The sequence below is a fragment of the Mustelus asterias genome, chromosome 14 (genome assembly GCF_964213995.1).
Source record: "Mustelus asterias chromosome 14, sMusAst1.hap1.1, whole genome shotgun sequence".
In the NCBI taxonomy this organism is placed as follows: domain Eukaryota; kingdom Metazoa; phylum Chordata; class Chondrichthyes; order Carcharhiniformes; family Triakidae; genus Mustelus; species Mustelus asterias.
In genome coordinates this window covers 74281533-74296814 of record NC_135814.1, presented here as the reverse complement: position 1 = coordinate 74296814, position 15282 = coordinate 74281533, and the positions used below count along the sequence as shown (strand labels likewise).

Sequence of the window (15282 nt, the reverse complement as noted above, 5' to 3'; positions counted from 1 at the left end):
TAACATTTGCTCTGAAGCATCATTTTGTAATTGAACCATAAACTTAATGGATAAAAGCCAAGTAGGAATTGTCAGAGCAATACTCTTAAATATTTTAATGAAGGCTTCAGTTCGTGTTAACACAAAAATTGATTAAACTTTGAATGTTGAGTAGAATGGAGGAAAAAGAGGCAGAAGGATTTATGGAGGGAATTCCTGAGGTTAGGATCTAAACAACTGAAAGCACAGCCACGACATAAATGCAAGTGATCATTGATATTGTCAGTACAACAATCTGTATATTACTAGTCTATGAATAAGTAGGCTCAAACATGGGAAGAGGCACTTTAACAAAACAAAATACTGTGGTAATGTATAATTTGCCACTACTTAAAAGCAACTTAATTTTGCACCCATTTTTGTTTTAGGTTCCGATTCAGTGGTCGAATCCTTGGTCTTGCTCTTATCCACCAATATCTGCTTGATGCCTTTTTCACCCGACCATTTTACAAGGGCCTTCTTAGAATGTAAGAATTGATGCTATATTATTTGATATGGTCATTAGATTGATATGTAAAACTATTTTACTGTTTCAGTGCTACTTTCATTGACCCATGTGCATCACCTACACTTAGTGCTGTCACAAATACTCTCCTAGCCACAAAAATGCCTCTATGTATAAACCTATTGCATGATTTGAATTTTTTTTTCTTGATGATTGAGAACCAAGAAAATGTTGATGTTACAATTGTTATGGTTGGCACACATTTTTTCATTGAGCATATACTCCTTTAAGGAATATTAAAGTAACAACTGATGGGATTTTCTGGCCCTTCCCGCTGGTGGGATCTTCTGGTCCTGCCAAAGTTGACCCTCTATGGCGGGTTCCCTGGTGGTAAGGCAGGTGAAGAATGCAAAAGCCCATAACTTTAGCAGCACTGGAAGATCCCGCCAGCAGCTAGTGGCACACCACATCCACAGCAGGAAAACCTGCTGGGGGTGGGGCAGAAAATCCCAGCTAATTATACCAATGTAATTTACATTAATGAGCAGTGATTTAGACTTAAGAGTTCAAAATAGTTTTTCACCTTATAATATTGGGGAATGAGCTGCAGAAATGTTGCTCTGGACCATACAGAAGTAAAACAAAAAGGAAAGTTGATTCTGAATAGATCAGTCTTTGGCATCTCTCTCTCTCCACTTTTTGTATCTTCACTAACTGACTCCTATTTCATTTTTTCCTTACCCATCTGACTACTATTTTGATTTGAAATTGGCAGTTAGATTTAATGCTTTCATCAATGAGACAAGATAATCATTGGAAATTGTACAATCTGAGACATCTTAAATGATATTCTTTTATCCCATTATCTCACTATTATATACATTACTTAAACTTTACTTGAACTTGCATCACATTCTGTGCAGATTTGCCCCTATTCGTGCACCTTCAAGGAACGATAGGATAATTTAACATTTATCAAAGAAAACCACCTAATTTTGAGCAGTTATTTTACAATGATGACAATCTTTTTGATGATTATAGGCCCTAAATTCCACCAAGCATCCACCTGTGGTGTATGCGGGCATTTTCAGTTCCTAGAATTATTATTTTAGCTATAAGGAGAGTTATAAGTAGAATTTATTTCTTCTGGCAATTAGATGGTAGCATTTGTAAGTGCCCTGGATGCAAAGTATTTTGGAGCTCAGCCAAACATTCACAATGAGCCCAGGTGGGGAACAAGATGTCTGGCCATCTTCAGATACAGTTCCCAGAGATGTTGATTATGAATACTTGACTCAGCTCCAAGACTCTCATCTTGCAATAGTATGGCAGGGGTCTTTTTGGACAAACTGAAGTGGAGTTTTTACTTTGCCTGATTGACATCTTTATGAGGTTATAATAATTTATTATTTCTGTGATCTCTTTTGTCAATGCCTGTATGTTTATCTGGAAAAGATTGAGGTGTTAAGTGGGTAAACCTTCTGTTATTGATACTATAAAGGACCTGTTTGATTGCTATTCAACCACAGTTCTTTCAAAGCAGATTTCTGCATGGGTGTTTTCTTTTCCTTCAGCACTTCAACACTTGCCGTTGTTTTCTGGTTCATTGGTTCTGTACATAGCGCATACTGGGTGCGTGGGCATGAAGGTGGCATGGGGGCCTGGGTAAGACCTATTAAACTTACTTTGTCTGAATCCAGAATATGGTTCACAACTCCTCTGATGGGCCATGAACCATGAATCATCTGGAACATAGCCCAACTTCACAAAAATTGAGGAGAGTTATGAAATGCCTATCTCCGCACTAGTGCCAGCCAGGTTGAGAGTGCAGGGTGGAAATTGCTCCCCAGGTCTGGGATTGGGGCCAAAGGTCCCAGAGTTGGATCCCATCCATCATTTCTAAATGGCTCCAGAGTTGACAGACAGCATGGTTTTGTACAAGGGAGGTCATGTCTCACTAATTTGATTGAGTTTTTTGAGGAGGTGACAGAAATGATTGACGAGGGAAGGGCTGTGGATGTTGTCTAACTGGACTTTAATAAAGCATTTGACAAGGTCCCTTATGACAGGCTGGTGCAAAAGATTAAATCACACAGGATCAGGGGTGAGCTAGCTAGATGGATTCAGAACTGGTGTGGGCATTCAGCCTCTGATCTCCGGGTAAGCGTTCTCCAAGGCGGCCTTCACGACACACGACAGCACAGAGTCGCTGAGCAGAGACTGATAGCCAGGTTCTGCTCACATGAGGACGGCCTCAACCGGGATATTGGGTTCATGTCACACTATCTGTAACCCCCACAACCTGCCTGGCTGTGCAAAATCTCACTAGCTGTCCTGTCTGGAGACAATACACATCTCTTTAACCTGTGCTTAATGCTCCCTCCACTCACATTGTCTGTACCTTTAAGACTTGATTAGCTGTAAAGGCTCACATTCCAATCATTATTCATGTAAATTGAGTTTGTGTCTTTGTGCCTTGTTTGTAATCAGAACTCCCACCCACCTGATGAAGGGAGAGCCCGTTCCGAAAGCTCGTGGCTTTTGCTACCAAATAAACCTGTTGGACTTTAACCTGGTGTTGTTAGACTTCTTATTGGGCAAAGAAGACAGGTAGCGGTGGAAAGGTGTTTTTCTGAATGGAGGTCTGCAGCTAGTGGTGTTCTGCAGGGATCAGTGTTGGGATCTCTGCTGTTTGTAATATATGACTTGGAAGAAAACGTAGCAAGTCTGATTAGCAAGTTAGTGGATGAAACTAAGATTGGTGAAGTTGAGGATAGTGATGAAGATTGTCAGAGAATATAGCAGGATGTAGATAGGCTGGAAAATTGGGCAGAGAAATGGCAGATGGAATTTAATCCGGACAAATGCAATGTGATGCATTTTGGTAGATCCAATTCAGGTAGGAGCTAGAAAATAAATGGCAGAACCATCAGGAGCATATACACACAGAGATCTGGGCGTGCAGGTCCACAGATCCTTAAGAGTGGCAGCACAGGTGGAAAAGTTGGTGAAGAAAGCATATGGACGGGGCATCGAGTAAATTATGTTAGTTATATAAAACATTGGTTAGGCCATATTTGAAATACTATGTCCAATTCTGGTTGCCACACTACCAGAAGGATGTGAAGGCTTTGGAGAGAGTACAGATAAGCTTTACCAGGATGTTGCCTGGTATGGAGGGTATTAGCTATGAGGAGAGATTGAATAAACTGAGATTGTTCTCCCTAGAAAGACAGTGTCTGAGGGGCGACCTGATAGAAGTTTATAAAACTATGATGGATATAGATAAGATGAACAGTAGAAAGCTTTTTCCCAGGGCAGAAATGACAATTACAAGGGGGCACAAGTTCAAGGTAAGGGGGCAGAGGTTCAGTGGAGATGTGCGGGGGAAGTTTTTACATGGAGAGTGATGAGGGCCTGGAATACATTGCCAAGTGAGGTGGTTGGGGCAGACATGTCAGCAACATTTAAGACTTATCTGGATAGACACATGAACAGACAGGGATTAGAGGGATACAAGCGGTTGGTCGAGATAGGGCAATGTGATCGGCGCAAGCTTGGAGAGCCGAAGGGCCTGTTTCTGTGCTGTACTGTTCTTTGGCCCAATTTCCTAAAAATCCTGAGAGTCCTGGTGTTCAGTGTTGTCAGTGCTCCTTTGAGGATCTAAGTACATGCTTTTTATGAAAGTTCTATCTAACGTCTTCCATCTACCAGTGTGATAATGGGACCCAAGAGTGTAACAGTGATTCTCCCAGAGCCTTCTACTGGATTGCACCATCTTAAACCTGCCTGACAAACCTGTTAGAGTTCTTTGAAGAGATAACAAATAGGTTAGACCAAGGAGAGCCAATGGATGTTATCTATCTTGACTTCCAAAAGGCCTTTGACAAGGTGCCTCACGGGAGACTGCTGAGTAAAATAAGGGCCCATGGTATTCGAGGCAAGGTACTAACATGGATTGACGATTGGCTGTCAGACAGAAGGCAGAGAGTTGGGATAAAAGGTTCTTTCTCAGAATGGCAACCGGTGACAAGTGGTGTCCCGCAGGGTTCAGTGTTGGGGCCACAGCTGTTCTCTTTATATATTAACGATCTAGATGACGGGACTGGGAGCATTCTGGCCAAGTTTGCCGATGATACAAAGATAGGTGGAGGGGCAGGTAGTATTGAGGAGGTGGGGAGGCTGCAGAAAGATTTAGACAGTTTAGGAGAGTGGTCCAAGAAGTGGCTGATGAAATTCAACGTGGGCAAGTGCGAGGTCGTACACTTTGGAAAAAAGAATAGAGGCATGGACTATTTTCTAAACGGTGACAAAATTCATAATGCTAAAGTGCAAAGGGACTTGGGAGTCCTAGTCCAGGATTCTCTAAAGGTAAACTTGCAGGTTGAGTCCGTAATTAAGAAAGCAAATGTAATGTTGTCATTTATCTCAAGAGGCTTGGAATACAAAAGCAGGGATGTACTTCTGAGGCTTTATAAAGCACTGGTTAGGCCCCATTTGGAGTACTGTGAGCAATTTTGGGCCCCACACCTCAGGAAGGACATACTGGCACTGGAGCGGGTCCAGCGGAGATTCACACGGATGATCCCAGGAATGGTAGGCCTGACATACGATGAACGTCTGAGGATCGTGGGATTATATTCATTGGAGTTTAGGAGGTTGAGGGGAGATCTGATAGAAACTTACAAGATAATGAACGGCTTAGATAGGATGGACGTAGGGAAGTTGTTTCCATTAACAGGGGAGACTAGGACGCGGGGGCACAGCCTTAGAATAAAAGGGAGTCACTTTAGAACAGAGATGAGGAGAAATTTCTTCAGCCAGAGAGTGGTGGGTCTGTGGAATTCATTGCCACAGAGGGCTGTGGAGGCCGAGACGTTGAGCGTCTTCAAGACAGAAATTGATAAATTCTTGATTTCTCGAGGAATTAAGGGCTATGGGGAGAGAGCGGGTAAATGGAGTTGAAATCAACCATGATTGAATGGTGGAGTGGACTCGATGGGCCGAATGGCCTTACTTCCGCTCCTATGTCTTATGGTCTTATGGTCTTATGGTCTTCAAGCTTTTCAAAGACAGAATTAACACTAGGTTGCACAATATTCTCCTTTAGATATGTGAGCTGTTTTACTTCACAGAAGGCAAATGCGCACAGGTCTGACAGAAGAAATTTGATATGATCAGGATAGTTTCTGTCTGCATACTATTACAAAAATAAAGACCACCTATATCGTACCCCACTTTGCTGGGTACATAACTTAACGTAAAAGCATAAACTCTCCCATGGCAGACAGTTACCACTTGACTAACATTCTGATGTGTGTTACAAAACAGGCTATAAACTACTAAAGTACAAATCTTTATTAGTGGAAAAATAGCTAAAGAATCCTGAACTACGATATTGATGATGTGGAGTTGCCGGTATTGGATTGGGGTAGGCACAGTAAATAGTTTCACAACACCAGGTTAAAGTCCAACAGGTTTATTTGGTATCACGAGCTTTCGGAACACTGCCCCTCATCAGGTGCATGTACTCAGAATCACTCACCTGATGAAGGGGCAGTGCTCCGAAAGCTCGTGCTACCAAATAAACCTGTTGGACTTTAACCTGGTGTTGTGAGATCACTTACTATAACATTGATGGCATCACAGTGGACAACTTAAGGATGTAATCATCCCAAAAATACATATTGTAAGCTTCAGACCTTGTTAGTTAGTCTCATTTGGAAGACCAATCTTCTTATTGATCTGAAGATTTGTCTCGCCATGATTTCAATAAGTTTTCCCAATCCTAGAGCATCTACCAAGGAAATTACTTTGAACCTGGTTTCAATTTTTCTCCTCATTTACTTGAAGATTCTTACTGGAAACAGTTAGATTATCTGTGCTCAGAACTTAAATATTTTGAAATCTCCAGGACATGTCAATCTTTCATGGAAGGTTATCAATGGATAGTGGTAATTTTCATGGGAACTTTCCTGCTACGCTGCCATAACTTCAGCAGGTGATCACTGGAGATATAGCAACCATGTCCATTTCTACAGTTACTGCAGAATTTCTGCTGAAGCTGCAGAGGATGAACTCTTGAAATTGACATCATTTGAAAAATCTTCCCTTGTAGAATTCTAGAGTGCAAGGCCAACTTCTTTTTAAAAAAGGTAGAACAAGCCTTTTTCTATATCTGTTGTCTCTTTAGGTGTCTCTTCTGATTTGATTTATTGGGTCATTTACCCAGCTCACTTTCCATGATACTATTTTGATAGATTGCACGAACACCCTGCGAGGCAGCTTGACATAAATTTCATGTAGGCTGCAGGGATATTTTCTAACAGCACGGTACTCAGAAATATTCATAGTCCTTTTAAAAGCTGCTGTGAATATTCTTTTAATCAGAATGTATTGTTCAAATGATTAACTGTGAACCCTTTTATGATGCCCCTTTACATTACAGAGTTAGCCAATGCAGCAAGAACCATTAGAGACATCCCTCAGACATGAATAATGCATTGCCATTTGTAGACGGGCTTTCTTTCAGAAAGCCAAAACTTGTATCAGCCAAAACTTTAGCTGATACAAAGATTCACGACACAGTAGTATCCTGGTGAAAGATGTTTATTGGCCAACATACGATGGGGGGAGACATTAGGCAGTCTGATGCCTCCCTGAAGTTGCATTACATTCACCAACATAATTATACATCTCCAAAATCACTTTTCCCGCCTCCTGGTTCATTCTTACCAGGTATGAATCAATCATCATCAGTACAGGTCAATCATTATTAATAAATGTCATATAGTTTAGCCAACTGCATCCTGCCCCCTGACAACATAGGAGTTCATTGATCCATAGAATCCAGAAGCTCCTACCCTCTTGTCTCTTAGCAACTTCTATAACGCTAGTCATAGAGTTCAAAGGTGTCTTTCTCACTGTCTCTTAGCAACCTCTGATGCAAATCATAGAGTCAAAAGCTCCTGTTCCCACCTTTATTGGAGTCTGGGAATCTGTACTTTCTCTGACCTATACTGATAAAAATTGTACTCTGTGACTGCATTGTTCTGAAAGAATGCAGTTCTTAGCTAGCTCCCATCCCATTATGCCTCAGAGCAGCCTGCATTTTGGCCAAAGTATACATCTGAAATGTTAATCTACTTAGTTCTAGTAGTTTTTATTAGTGTTTTAAATCCCAGAGTATTTTGAAATTCTCTAACACCATTATTTGTTGAAGGCACTGAAACCCTCATAGGGAGGCAGTTTCTTAAGTGCATCCAATAGCAAAGGAAGAAGCGTTCATCTGTGATGCCAACACAACTAAAGCAGAATGATGCTCAAGTTCCATTATTGTCAAACCTACCCCAGAGTATAAACAGGGCACATTTGGCATACTAAAACAATTACAGTAATAGTTCCATAATATAAAGAAGCATTAGAGAAGAAAGAACAGTTGCCTTGAAATCACCTCCTCAATTTTGCCTGTAAGAGGAATTTCAAGAATCTAAGCTAAGTTTAAAAATTATTTATTCCAATATTTAATTACTATAGCATTTCAACAAAAGAGTGGAATGCCTTCAAATCCAAGGTCTATAACAAAACAAAAAAAGGTGATTTGGGCGGTGTGAGATGTTGCCCTACCCTCTTAATGATCAACAAAATAACTATTTTAGAATTAGCTTGTAGTCACATGTTCTAATCTGTGAGCAAGTCACAGTAAAGGAGAAGGTGGTAGATTGATTATACAGGTTAAAAAAAGGTAAAGATGATAACTTGGTAAAAGGTTGGCAGTGCTCAAAGTAGAAAAGTCACTCAGTCCAGTTGTGATGTATTCCTAGGTTAAGAGAAGTAAAGGTGGAAAATGTGGAGACTTTGGCCATGATCATTTTGGGAAAGGTGCCAGAGGACTGGAGCATTGCAAATGTTACACAAATGTTTTTTTTAAGAAAGGAAAAGGGACAAAACTGACAATCACAGTCAGCTTAATGTCAGCAGGAGTAAACTTTTAGTGACATTTATTTGGGAGAAAACGAATTGACACTCAAAATATATAGAATAGAATCATTGAATGGTTACAGCACAGAAATGCCTGTCTCCGTGTCGACTCTCTGCAAGATCACTCGGCTAGTCCCATAACCCCTGCCTTTTCCCTGTAGCCCTACAAATGTTTTTTCTTCAGTAAACTATTCCATTCCATTTTGAAAGCCACAATTGAATCTGTATGCTAGGTCTTGTGGTTCCCAGAAATTTGAAGTAATCACACTTTCAGACTCATTTGCTGAAACTTAGCAACTCTTCATGTGGGTGGTGACTGATACATTGTTGCTTAATGTCCTGACTGTTCTGTAGTAGTGTGTGATGTGACATTCTCGATTTATATGCGCCCAACAATAGAGTTTCTAACTCTGTACTCTATATGTGTCTATATATTACATGTTAAAGGCAAGTCATGTTTGCACTGACTAACTTGATTGAGTTCTTTGAAGTAACAGAGGGTTGATGAAGGTGGTGTGTTTGATATTGTAAGAAGTCTCACAACACCAGGTTACAGTCCAACAGGTTTATTTGGAATCACGAACTTCCGGAGCGCTGCTCCTTCATCAAGTGATTGGATGAAGAACTGGTAGTCGAAGGTGAAGACATTGTGGTCCAGGATGAAGCGGATGTAGAATTGCATCTGGAGATTGGCAGTTGTCGGTGTTGAGTATTGAGGCTGTTGCAGCAACCGTAGGTATGATGTGGAGATTTACTAGGCTAGTATTGGGATTCAGTATTTCAGTTAAGTACAATGATGAAAGAAACTGGTATTGTTCTACTTAGAACAGAGAAGTCTAAGGGAAGTTTTAATAGAAGTATTCAAAACTGTGAAGGGTTTTAATAGATTTGATTTGATTTATTATTGTCACATGTATTAACATACAGTGAAAAGTATTGTTTCTTGCGTGTTATACGGACAAAACATACCGTTCATAGAGAAGGAAACGAGAGAGTGCAGAACGTAGTGTTACAGTCATAGCTGGGGTATAGAGAAAGATCAACTTAATGCAAGGTAAGTCCATTCAAAAGTCTGACAGCAGCAGGGAAAAAGCTGTTCTTGAGTCGGTTGGTACGTGACCTCAGACTTTTGTATCTTTTTCCCGACAGAAGAAGCTGGATGAGAGAGTGTCTGGGGTACATGGGGTCTTTAATTCTGCTGGCTGCTTTGCCGAGGCAGCGGGAAGTGTAGACAGAGTCAATGGATGGGAGGCTGGTTTGCGTGATGGATTGGGCTACATTCACAACCTTTTGTTGTTCCTTACGGTCTTGGGCAGAGCAGGAGCCATACCAAGCTGTGATACAACCAGATAGAATGCTTTCTATGGTGCATCTGTAAAGGTTGGTGAGAGTCGGAGCTAACATGCCAAATTTCCTTAGTCTTCTGAGAAAGTGGCATTAGTGGGCTTTCTTAACTATAGTGTCGGCATGGGAGGACCAGGACAGGTTGTTGGTGATCTGGACACCTAAAAACTTGAAGCTCTGGACTCTTTCTACTTCGTCCCCATTGATGTAGACAGGGGCATGTTCTCCTTTACGCTTCTTGGGCAGCACGGTAGCACAGTGGTTAGCACTGCTGCTTCACAGCTCCAGGGACCTGGGTTCGATTCCCGGCTTAGGTCACTGTCTGTGTGGAGTTTGCACATTCTCCTCGTGTCTGCGTGGGTTTCCTCCGGTTGCTCCGGTTTCCTCCCACATTCCAAAGATGTGCTGGTTCGGTTGATTGGCCATGCTTAAATTGCCCCTTAGTGTCCTGAGATGCATAGGTTAGAGGGATTAGTGGGTAAATATGTAGGAATATGGGGGTAAGGCCTGGGTGGGATTGTGGTTGGTGCAGACTCGATGGGCCGAATGGCCTCTTTCTGTACTGTAGGGTTTCTATGATTTCTGAAGTTGATGACAATCTCCTTCGTTTTGTTGACATTGAGGGAGAGATTATTGTTGCCGCACCAGTTCACCAGATTCTCTATCTCATTCCTGTACTCTGTCTCGTCATTGTTTGAGATCCAACCCACTACGGTGCTGCCGTCAGCAAACTTGAAAATTGAATTGGATTTATTTAATAGAATAAATAAGGAGAAAATGTCTTCAGTGGCAAAAGCTTTAGTCAGAGGATACAGATTTAGGGTGATTAGCAGAGGAGCCAGAGGCAACATGAGAAAAAATGTTTTTGAAGCAAGTTATTATGATGTGGAATTCACTGCCTGAAAGCGTGGTGGAAAGAGGTTCCATAATAACTTGCAAAAGAAATTTTGATAAATACTAGAAATATTTAATACATTTTTTGATTTAACCAAACCGAGCATTTAATTTTAATCTCCTCTGAGGCGCAACATGAGTAGTTAACCAATGATTCTATACCTAAACATGTTCCGAAATATCACATTTTAATTTTTTTTAAATAATCCCTCTAGTGAAATACAAGGAAAGGGGCATTACAGCAGATGGTTTCTGTTGATGGGAATTGCAATTTTCCAGCTGCACCCACCACCAGGATCACCCAGTCCCACCAGAAGTCAAAAGACTTGGCTGGCCCATTGAATCTCCCGTGCTGGGTCCTGCCACAGCAGGGTTGGAAAATCCCAGCCCTTGTCTTTTTACTTCATTTTAAAAATTGGGTTTCCAAAATTTTCCAACTTCAAAAGACTGCAGAAGAAATGAAAGTCCAAGGCCTGTTGCTGTTTTATTTCACTGTTTTATTTAACCATTCCTTTAATTCTCTATCATTGGTTTTGAGTGGCCGACCATTATATGTAAAATGATACATCATTTCCACCCCTTAAATTGGAAGAGCGCAAGTTCCAACTCCATTCCAGTGACTTGAACGTATAATTTAGGCTGGTATTCCAGTGCAATAACTGAGATAGAATCACAGAAGGATGCCATTTGGCCCATCCTGTCTGTGCCAGCTCTCCAAATGAACATTATGACTTATTGTCATTTCCCCTGCCTTTCCTGCATAACCGTGCAAATTGTTTCTATTCAAGTAATCACCTAATGCCCTCTTGAATGCCTCGATTGAACCTGACTTCATCATACACCCAGGCAGTGGGTTCCAGATCCAAACCAGTTGTGTGAAAATGTTTTTTTTTATATCACATTTGCAAATCATTTAAAATCTGTGCCCTCTTGTTCTGCAGGAACACTTTCTCCCTATCTTTGTCCAGCCTGCTCATGATTTTGAACATCTGTAAGAAATCCCCCCTTAGCCTTCTTCTCTCCAAGGTGAACAGTCCCAGCCTCTCCAATTTATCCTCATAACTGAAGTTTCTCATGCCTGTAACCATTCTTGTAAACCTCTTCTGCACTCTCTCCACTGCATTCACATCCTTCCTATAGTGTGGTGCCCAGAAGTGTACACAACACTCCAGCTAAGGTCTAACTTGTGTCTTGTATAAGTTCAGCATAATCTTGCTCTTGCACTCAATGATCCTATCAGTAAAGCCCAGGATATACTATATGCTTTATTAGCTGCGCTCTCCAGCTGTCCTGCCAAATTCAATGACTGATGCACACATACACCCAGGTCCCTCTGCTCATGCACCCCTTAAGAATTTTACCCCTTATTTTGTATTGTTTCATTTTCTTCCTATCAAAATGCATCACCTCACACTTCTCCACATTGAAATTCATCTGCCACCTATCTGCCCACTCCATCAACTTGTCTATATCCATTTGAAGATCTACACTGTCCTTCTCACAGTTTTCATTTCTCCCAAGTTTTGTATCATCCACAAACTTCGAATTTGTCCTCTGCACATAAAGATCGAGATCATAGATATGTATCAGGAAAAGCAAGTGCTCCAATAACAACACCTGGGGACACCACTACAAATCTTCCACCAGCCCAAAAAATATCCATTGACCATTATTCTCTGCTTCCTATTATCCAAGTTGCTAATGTCCTTTTTATTTCATGACCCATAACTTTTCTCACAAGTCTGTTGTTTGGCATTGCATTGAATTCCTTTTGAAAGTCCATGTACACCACATCAACAGCATTACTCTCATCAACCCTTTCTGTTAACTCTTCAAAAAACTCAAAGTTTGTTAATAATTTCCCATTTAGAAATCCATGCTGGCTGAGTTTTCCATGTGACTACTAATTCAATCCAAATAATTGTTTTCAGCAGCTTGCCCGCCACAAATGTTAAACTGACTGGTCTATAATTGATGGAGCTATCCTTGCAACCTTTTTTGAACTCTCTGGGCTGCTGTCTTTCAGATGCAGCATTAAACATTTTGTTTTCTCATATTGGCATAAAAGATTTAATGTCACTATTTTTTAAAAAGTAGGGAGTTCTCCTGGTACGTTTCAAAAGTGTTTAATTGTAAAACGGTTTGGAATGTCCTGTGACTATATTGAGACATGATATGGATACAAATTATTTTGTTGTGGTGATATCAATTTCCAAGATCATTGAGCTGTCTTATCTATTTTATTTTGCCTGTCAGCTCTCCTCTAATTTACCCAGCTGATTGTCTATTGCAAAGTTGATGAGAAGCATCTCCAGTGTGAGGCAGTGCAATGGCTGACAAACTAGTTTGAAAGTTGATAAATTGAGTTTAAGCTCCTACAAGGCTCTATTTGTACCTTTTACTATTGTTTGCAGGATGAACTAATGTATGATGCTGTTTCAGCGTATTACTACACAGATCATTTTCCAAAGAAAGGAATTGCGTTGGTTTAACCTTTCTGGTTGTACCAACTTCTACTATGCTGGAGACTCCACAGTAGCATTTTTAAAAGAATAGCTTTATGCTACTCTATTAAATGCATTTAAAATATTTAACCACAACTTTCAAAAATTAATGAGAGGATATTAGAAGATAAAAATCAATTGCACTCTGTCCAAATGAGTACAAAATTGCCGATATATATTCTCTTAAGTTTAGAGGGTTTTAAGGTCTGCAGTATAAGATGGAAAAGATTATTCTAGGTATAGTACGTAGATAGAAGACAAAGCAGCCCACCTACCCAAAAAAGCAGTCTATTTGATTCAAGATGAAAGTGTCAATGTTGATTGTGTGGAATTTTCCCAGGCAAGGAAAGCAGGTTTGGTGCATGCAGAGAGTTAAATCCCCGAAACTGGTGTCGGTTGGGTCAGGATTTTTAAAATTCATTCAAGGGATATAGGCTTTGCTAACGAGGCCAGCGTTTATTGCCCATCCCCAATTGCCCTTAGAAGGTGGTGGTGAGTCTTCCCCACATCTACACACCCTCTTCCCGGTTACATGGCGATAGGATTGGAGATGAGTGGGGAACCCCCATGCAACTGCCAGTTAAGTGATTGAAATATTCAAAAAGGCCATTAAATACTGATTTAACCCTCAGTCATGGATTTAGCGCCATGGATTTAGGATGAGTCAGCGCCCCTTTTTTCCAAACCTGTCAGCAATTTTCCTGTGCTTCCTTGATGAATGCGCAGTGGGGAGAGTTTCTTCAATCATTCAGTTATTAACTGAAAGAAATTACGTGACAAGATTTCACATTTAAAAAAAAACTTCTATTTTACAAGAATTAAACAAAGCAAATACGACTAACTTAACACTAAACTTCATAAACGAGCACGGGCAACACAGTCACATTGCCAGGGACCGTTCGATTCCAGCCTTGGGTGACTGTCTGTGTAGAGTTTGCACATTCTCCCTGTGTCATTGCGTCTTGGAAGTGCAGCAGAGAGGGAAAGATTCGCGAGAGGAGTGCTGCGGGTAAGCGCTGTTATTTTTAACTTACTTTTTCGCGGGTTTTTTCTTTAAAAATATCTAAACCCGGAAGTGGTCGCGCAGGGAGGTCTGGGAGAGAGAGATTTTTTTTTAAAAGTTACTCACCTCAGTGAATCGGCCTCATTGCGTCTTGGAAGTGCAGCAGAGAGGGAGAGATTCGCGAGAGGAGTGCTGCGGGTAAGCGCTGTTATTTTTAACTTACTTTTTCGCGGGTTTTTTCTTTAAAAATATCTAAACCCGGAAGTGGTCGCGCAGGGAGGTCTGGGAGAGAGAGATTTTTTTTTCCCCAATAAATTGGAACAGAGAGGAATCCCGATACTCTACACTTGTAGAGTATCCCACCCTCCCTCCTCCTCTAACCTAAAAAAAAAGACCCAGTGAGAGCAGGGCTTTGGAGAAAACAGGAGGAGGAAAGGTAAGTTTAAAATTTTCATTCACTTTTTTTTTTCCCTGTGTGTTTAAAGGGGCAATTATGAGTGTGAGGCCAGTATGTTGTTCCCAATGTAGGATGTGGGAGGTCCTGGAGGCTCCTAGCCTCCCGGACGACCATATCTGTGCTGGGTGTGTTGAGCTGCGGTTCCTAAGGGACCATGTTAGGGAACTGGAATTGCAGCTCGAGGACCTTCGCCGGGTTAGGGATAGTGAGGAGGTCATTGACAGGAGCTATCAGCAGGTGGTCACACCGGGACCACGGGAGGAGGGTAACTGGGTAACAGTGAGGAAGGAGAAAGCTCAGTTGATGGTGAGCACCCCGGTGGATGTGCCCCTTAATAATAAGTACTCCTGGAGCAAGGGACAAGGATTTGGGTACTTGGATCATTGGGACCTCTTTAGGGGCAGGTGTGACCTGTTTAAAAAAGACGGGTGGCACTTGAATCCCAGGGGGACCAATATCCTGGCGGGAAGGTTGGCTAAGGCTACTGGAGAGACTTTAAACTAGAAAGGTTGGGGGGAGGGAATCGAAATGAGGGGACTGAGAGCGAGGAGGTTAGCTCGCAAATAGATAAGGAATGTAAACAGGGTAAGAGGGAGGTTAGACGAGTGATGGAGAA

The 15282-nt window shown here is 41.3% G+C and overlaps 1 protein-coding gene across 1 annotated transcript in view; it reads left to right on the top strand.

Moving 5' to 3' along the window:
• LOC144503772 (E3 ubiquitin-protein ligase HECW2-like) overlaps positions 1–15282 on the top strand; it is a 416880-nt gene that overhangs the window by 350583 nt on the left and 51015 nt on the right. The window contains exon 23 of the mRNA XM_078228621.1: positions 408–506. Within this exon, the coding sequence (XP_078084747.1) occupies positions 408–506 (99 nt within the window). The remainder of the gene's footprint in view (positions 1–407; positions 507–15282) is intronic.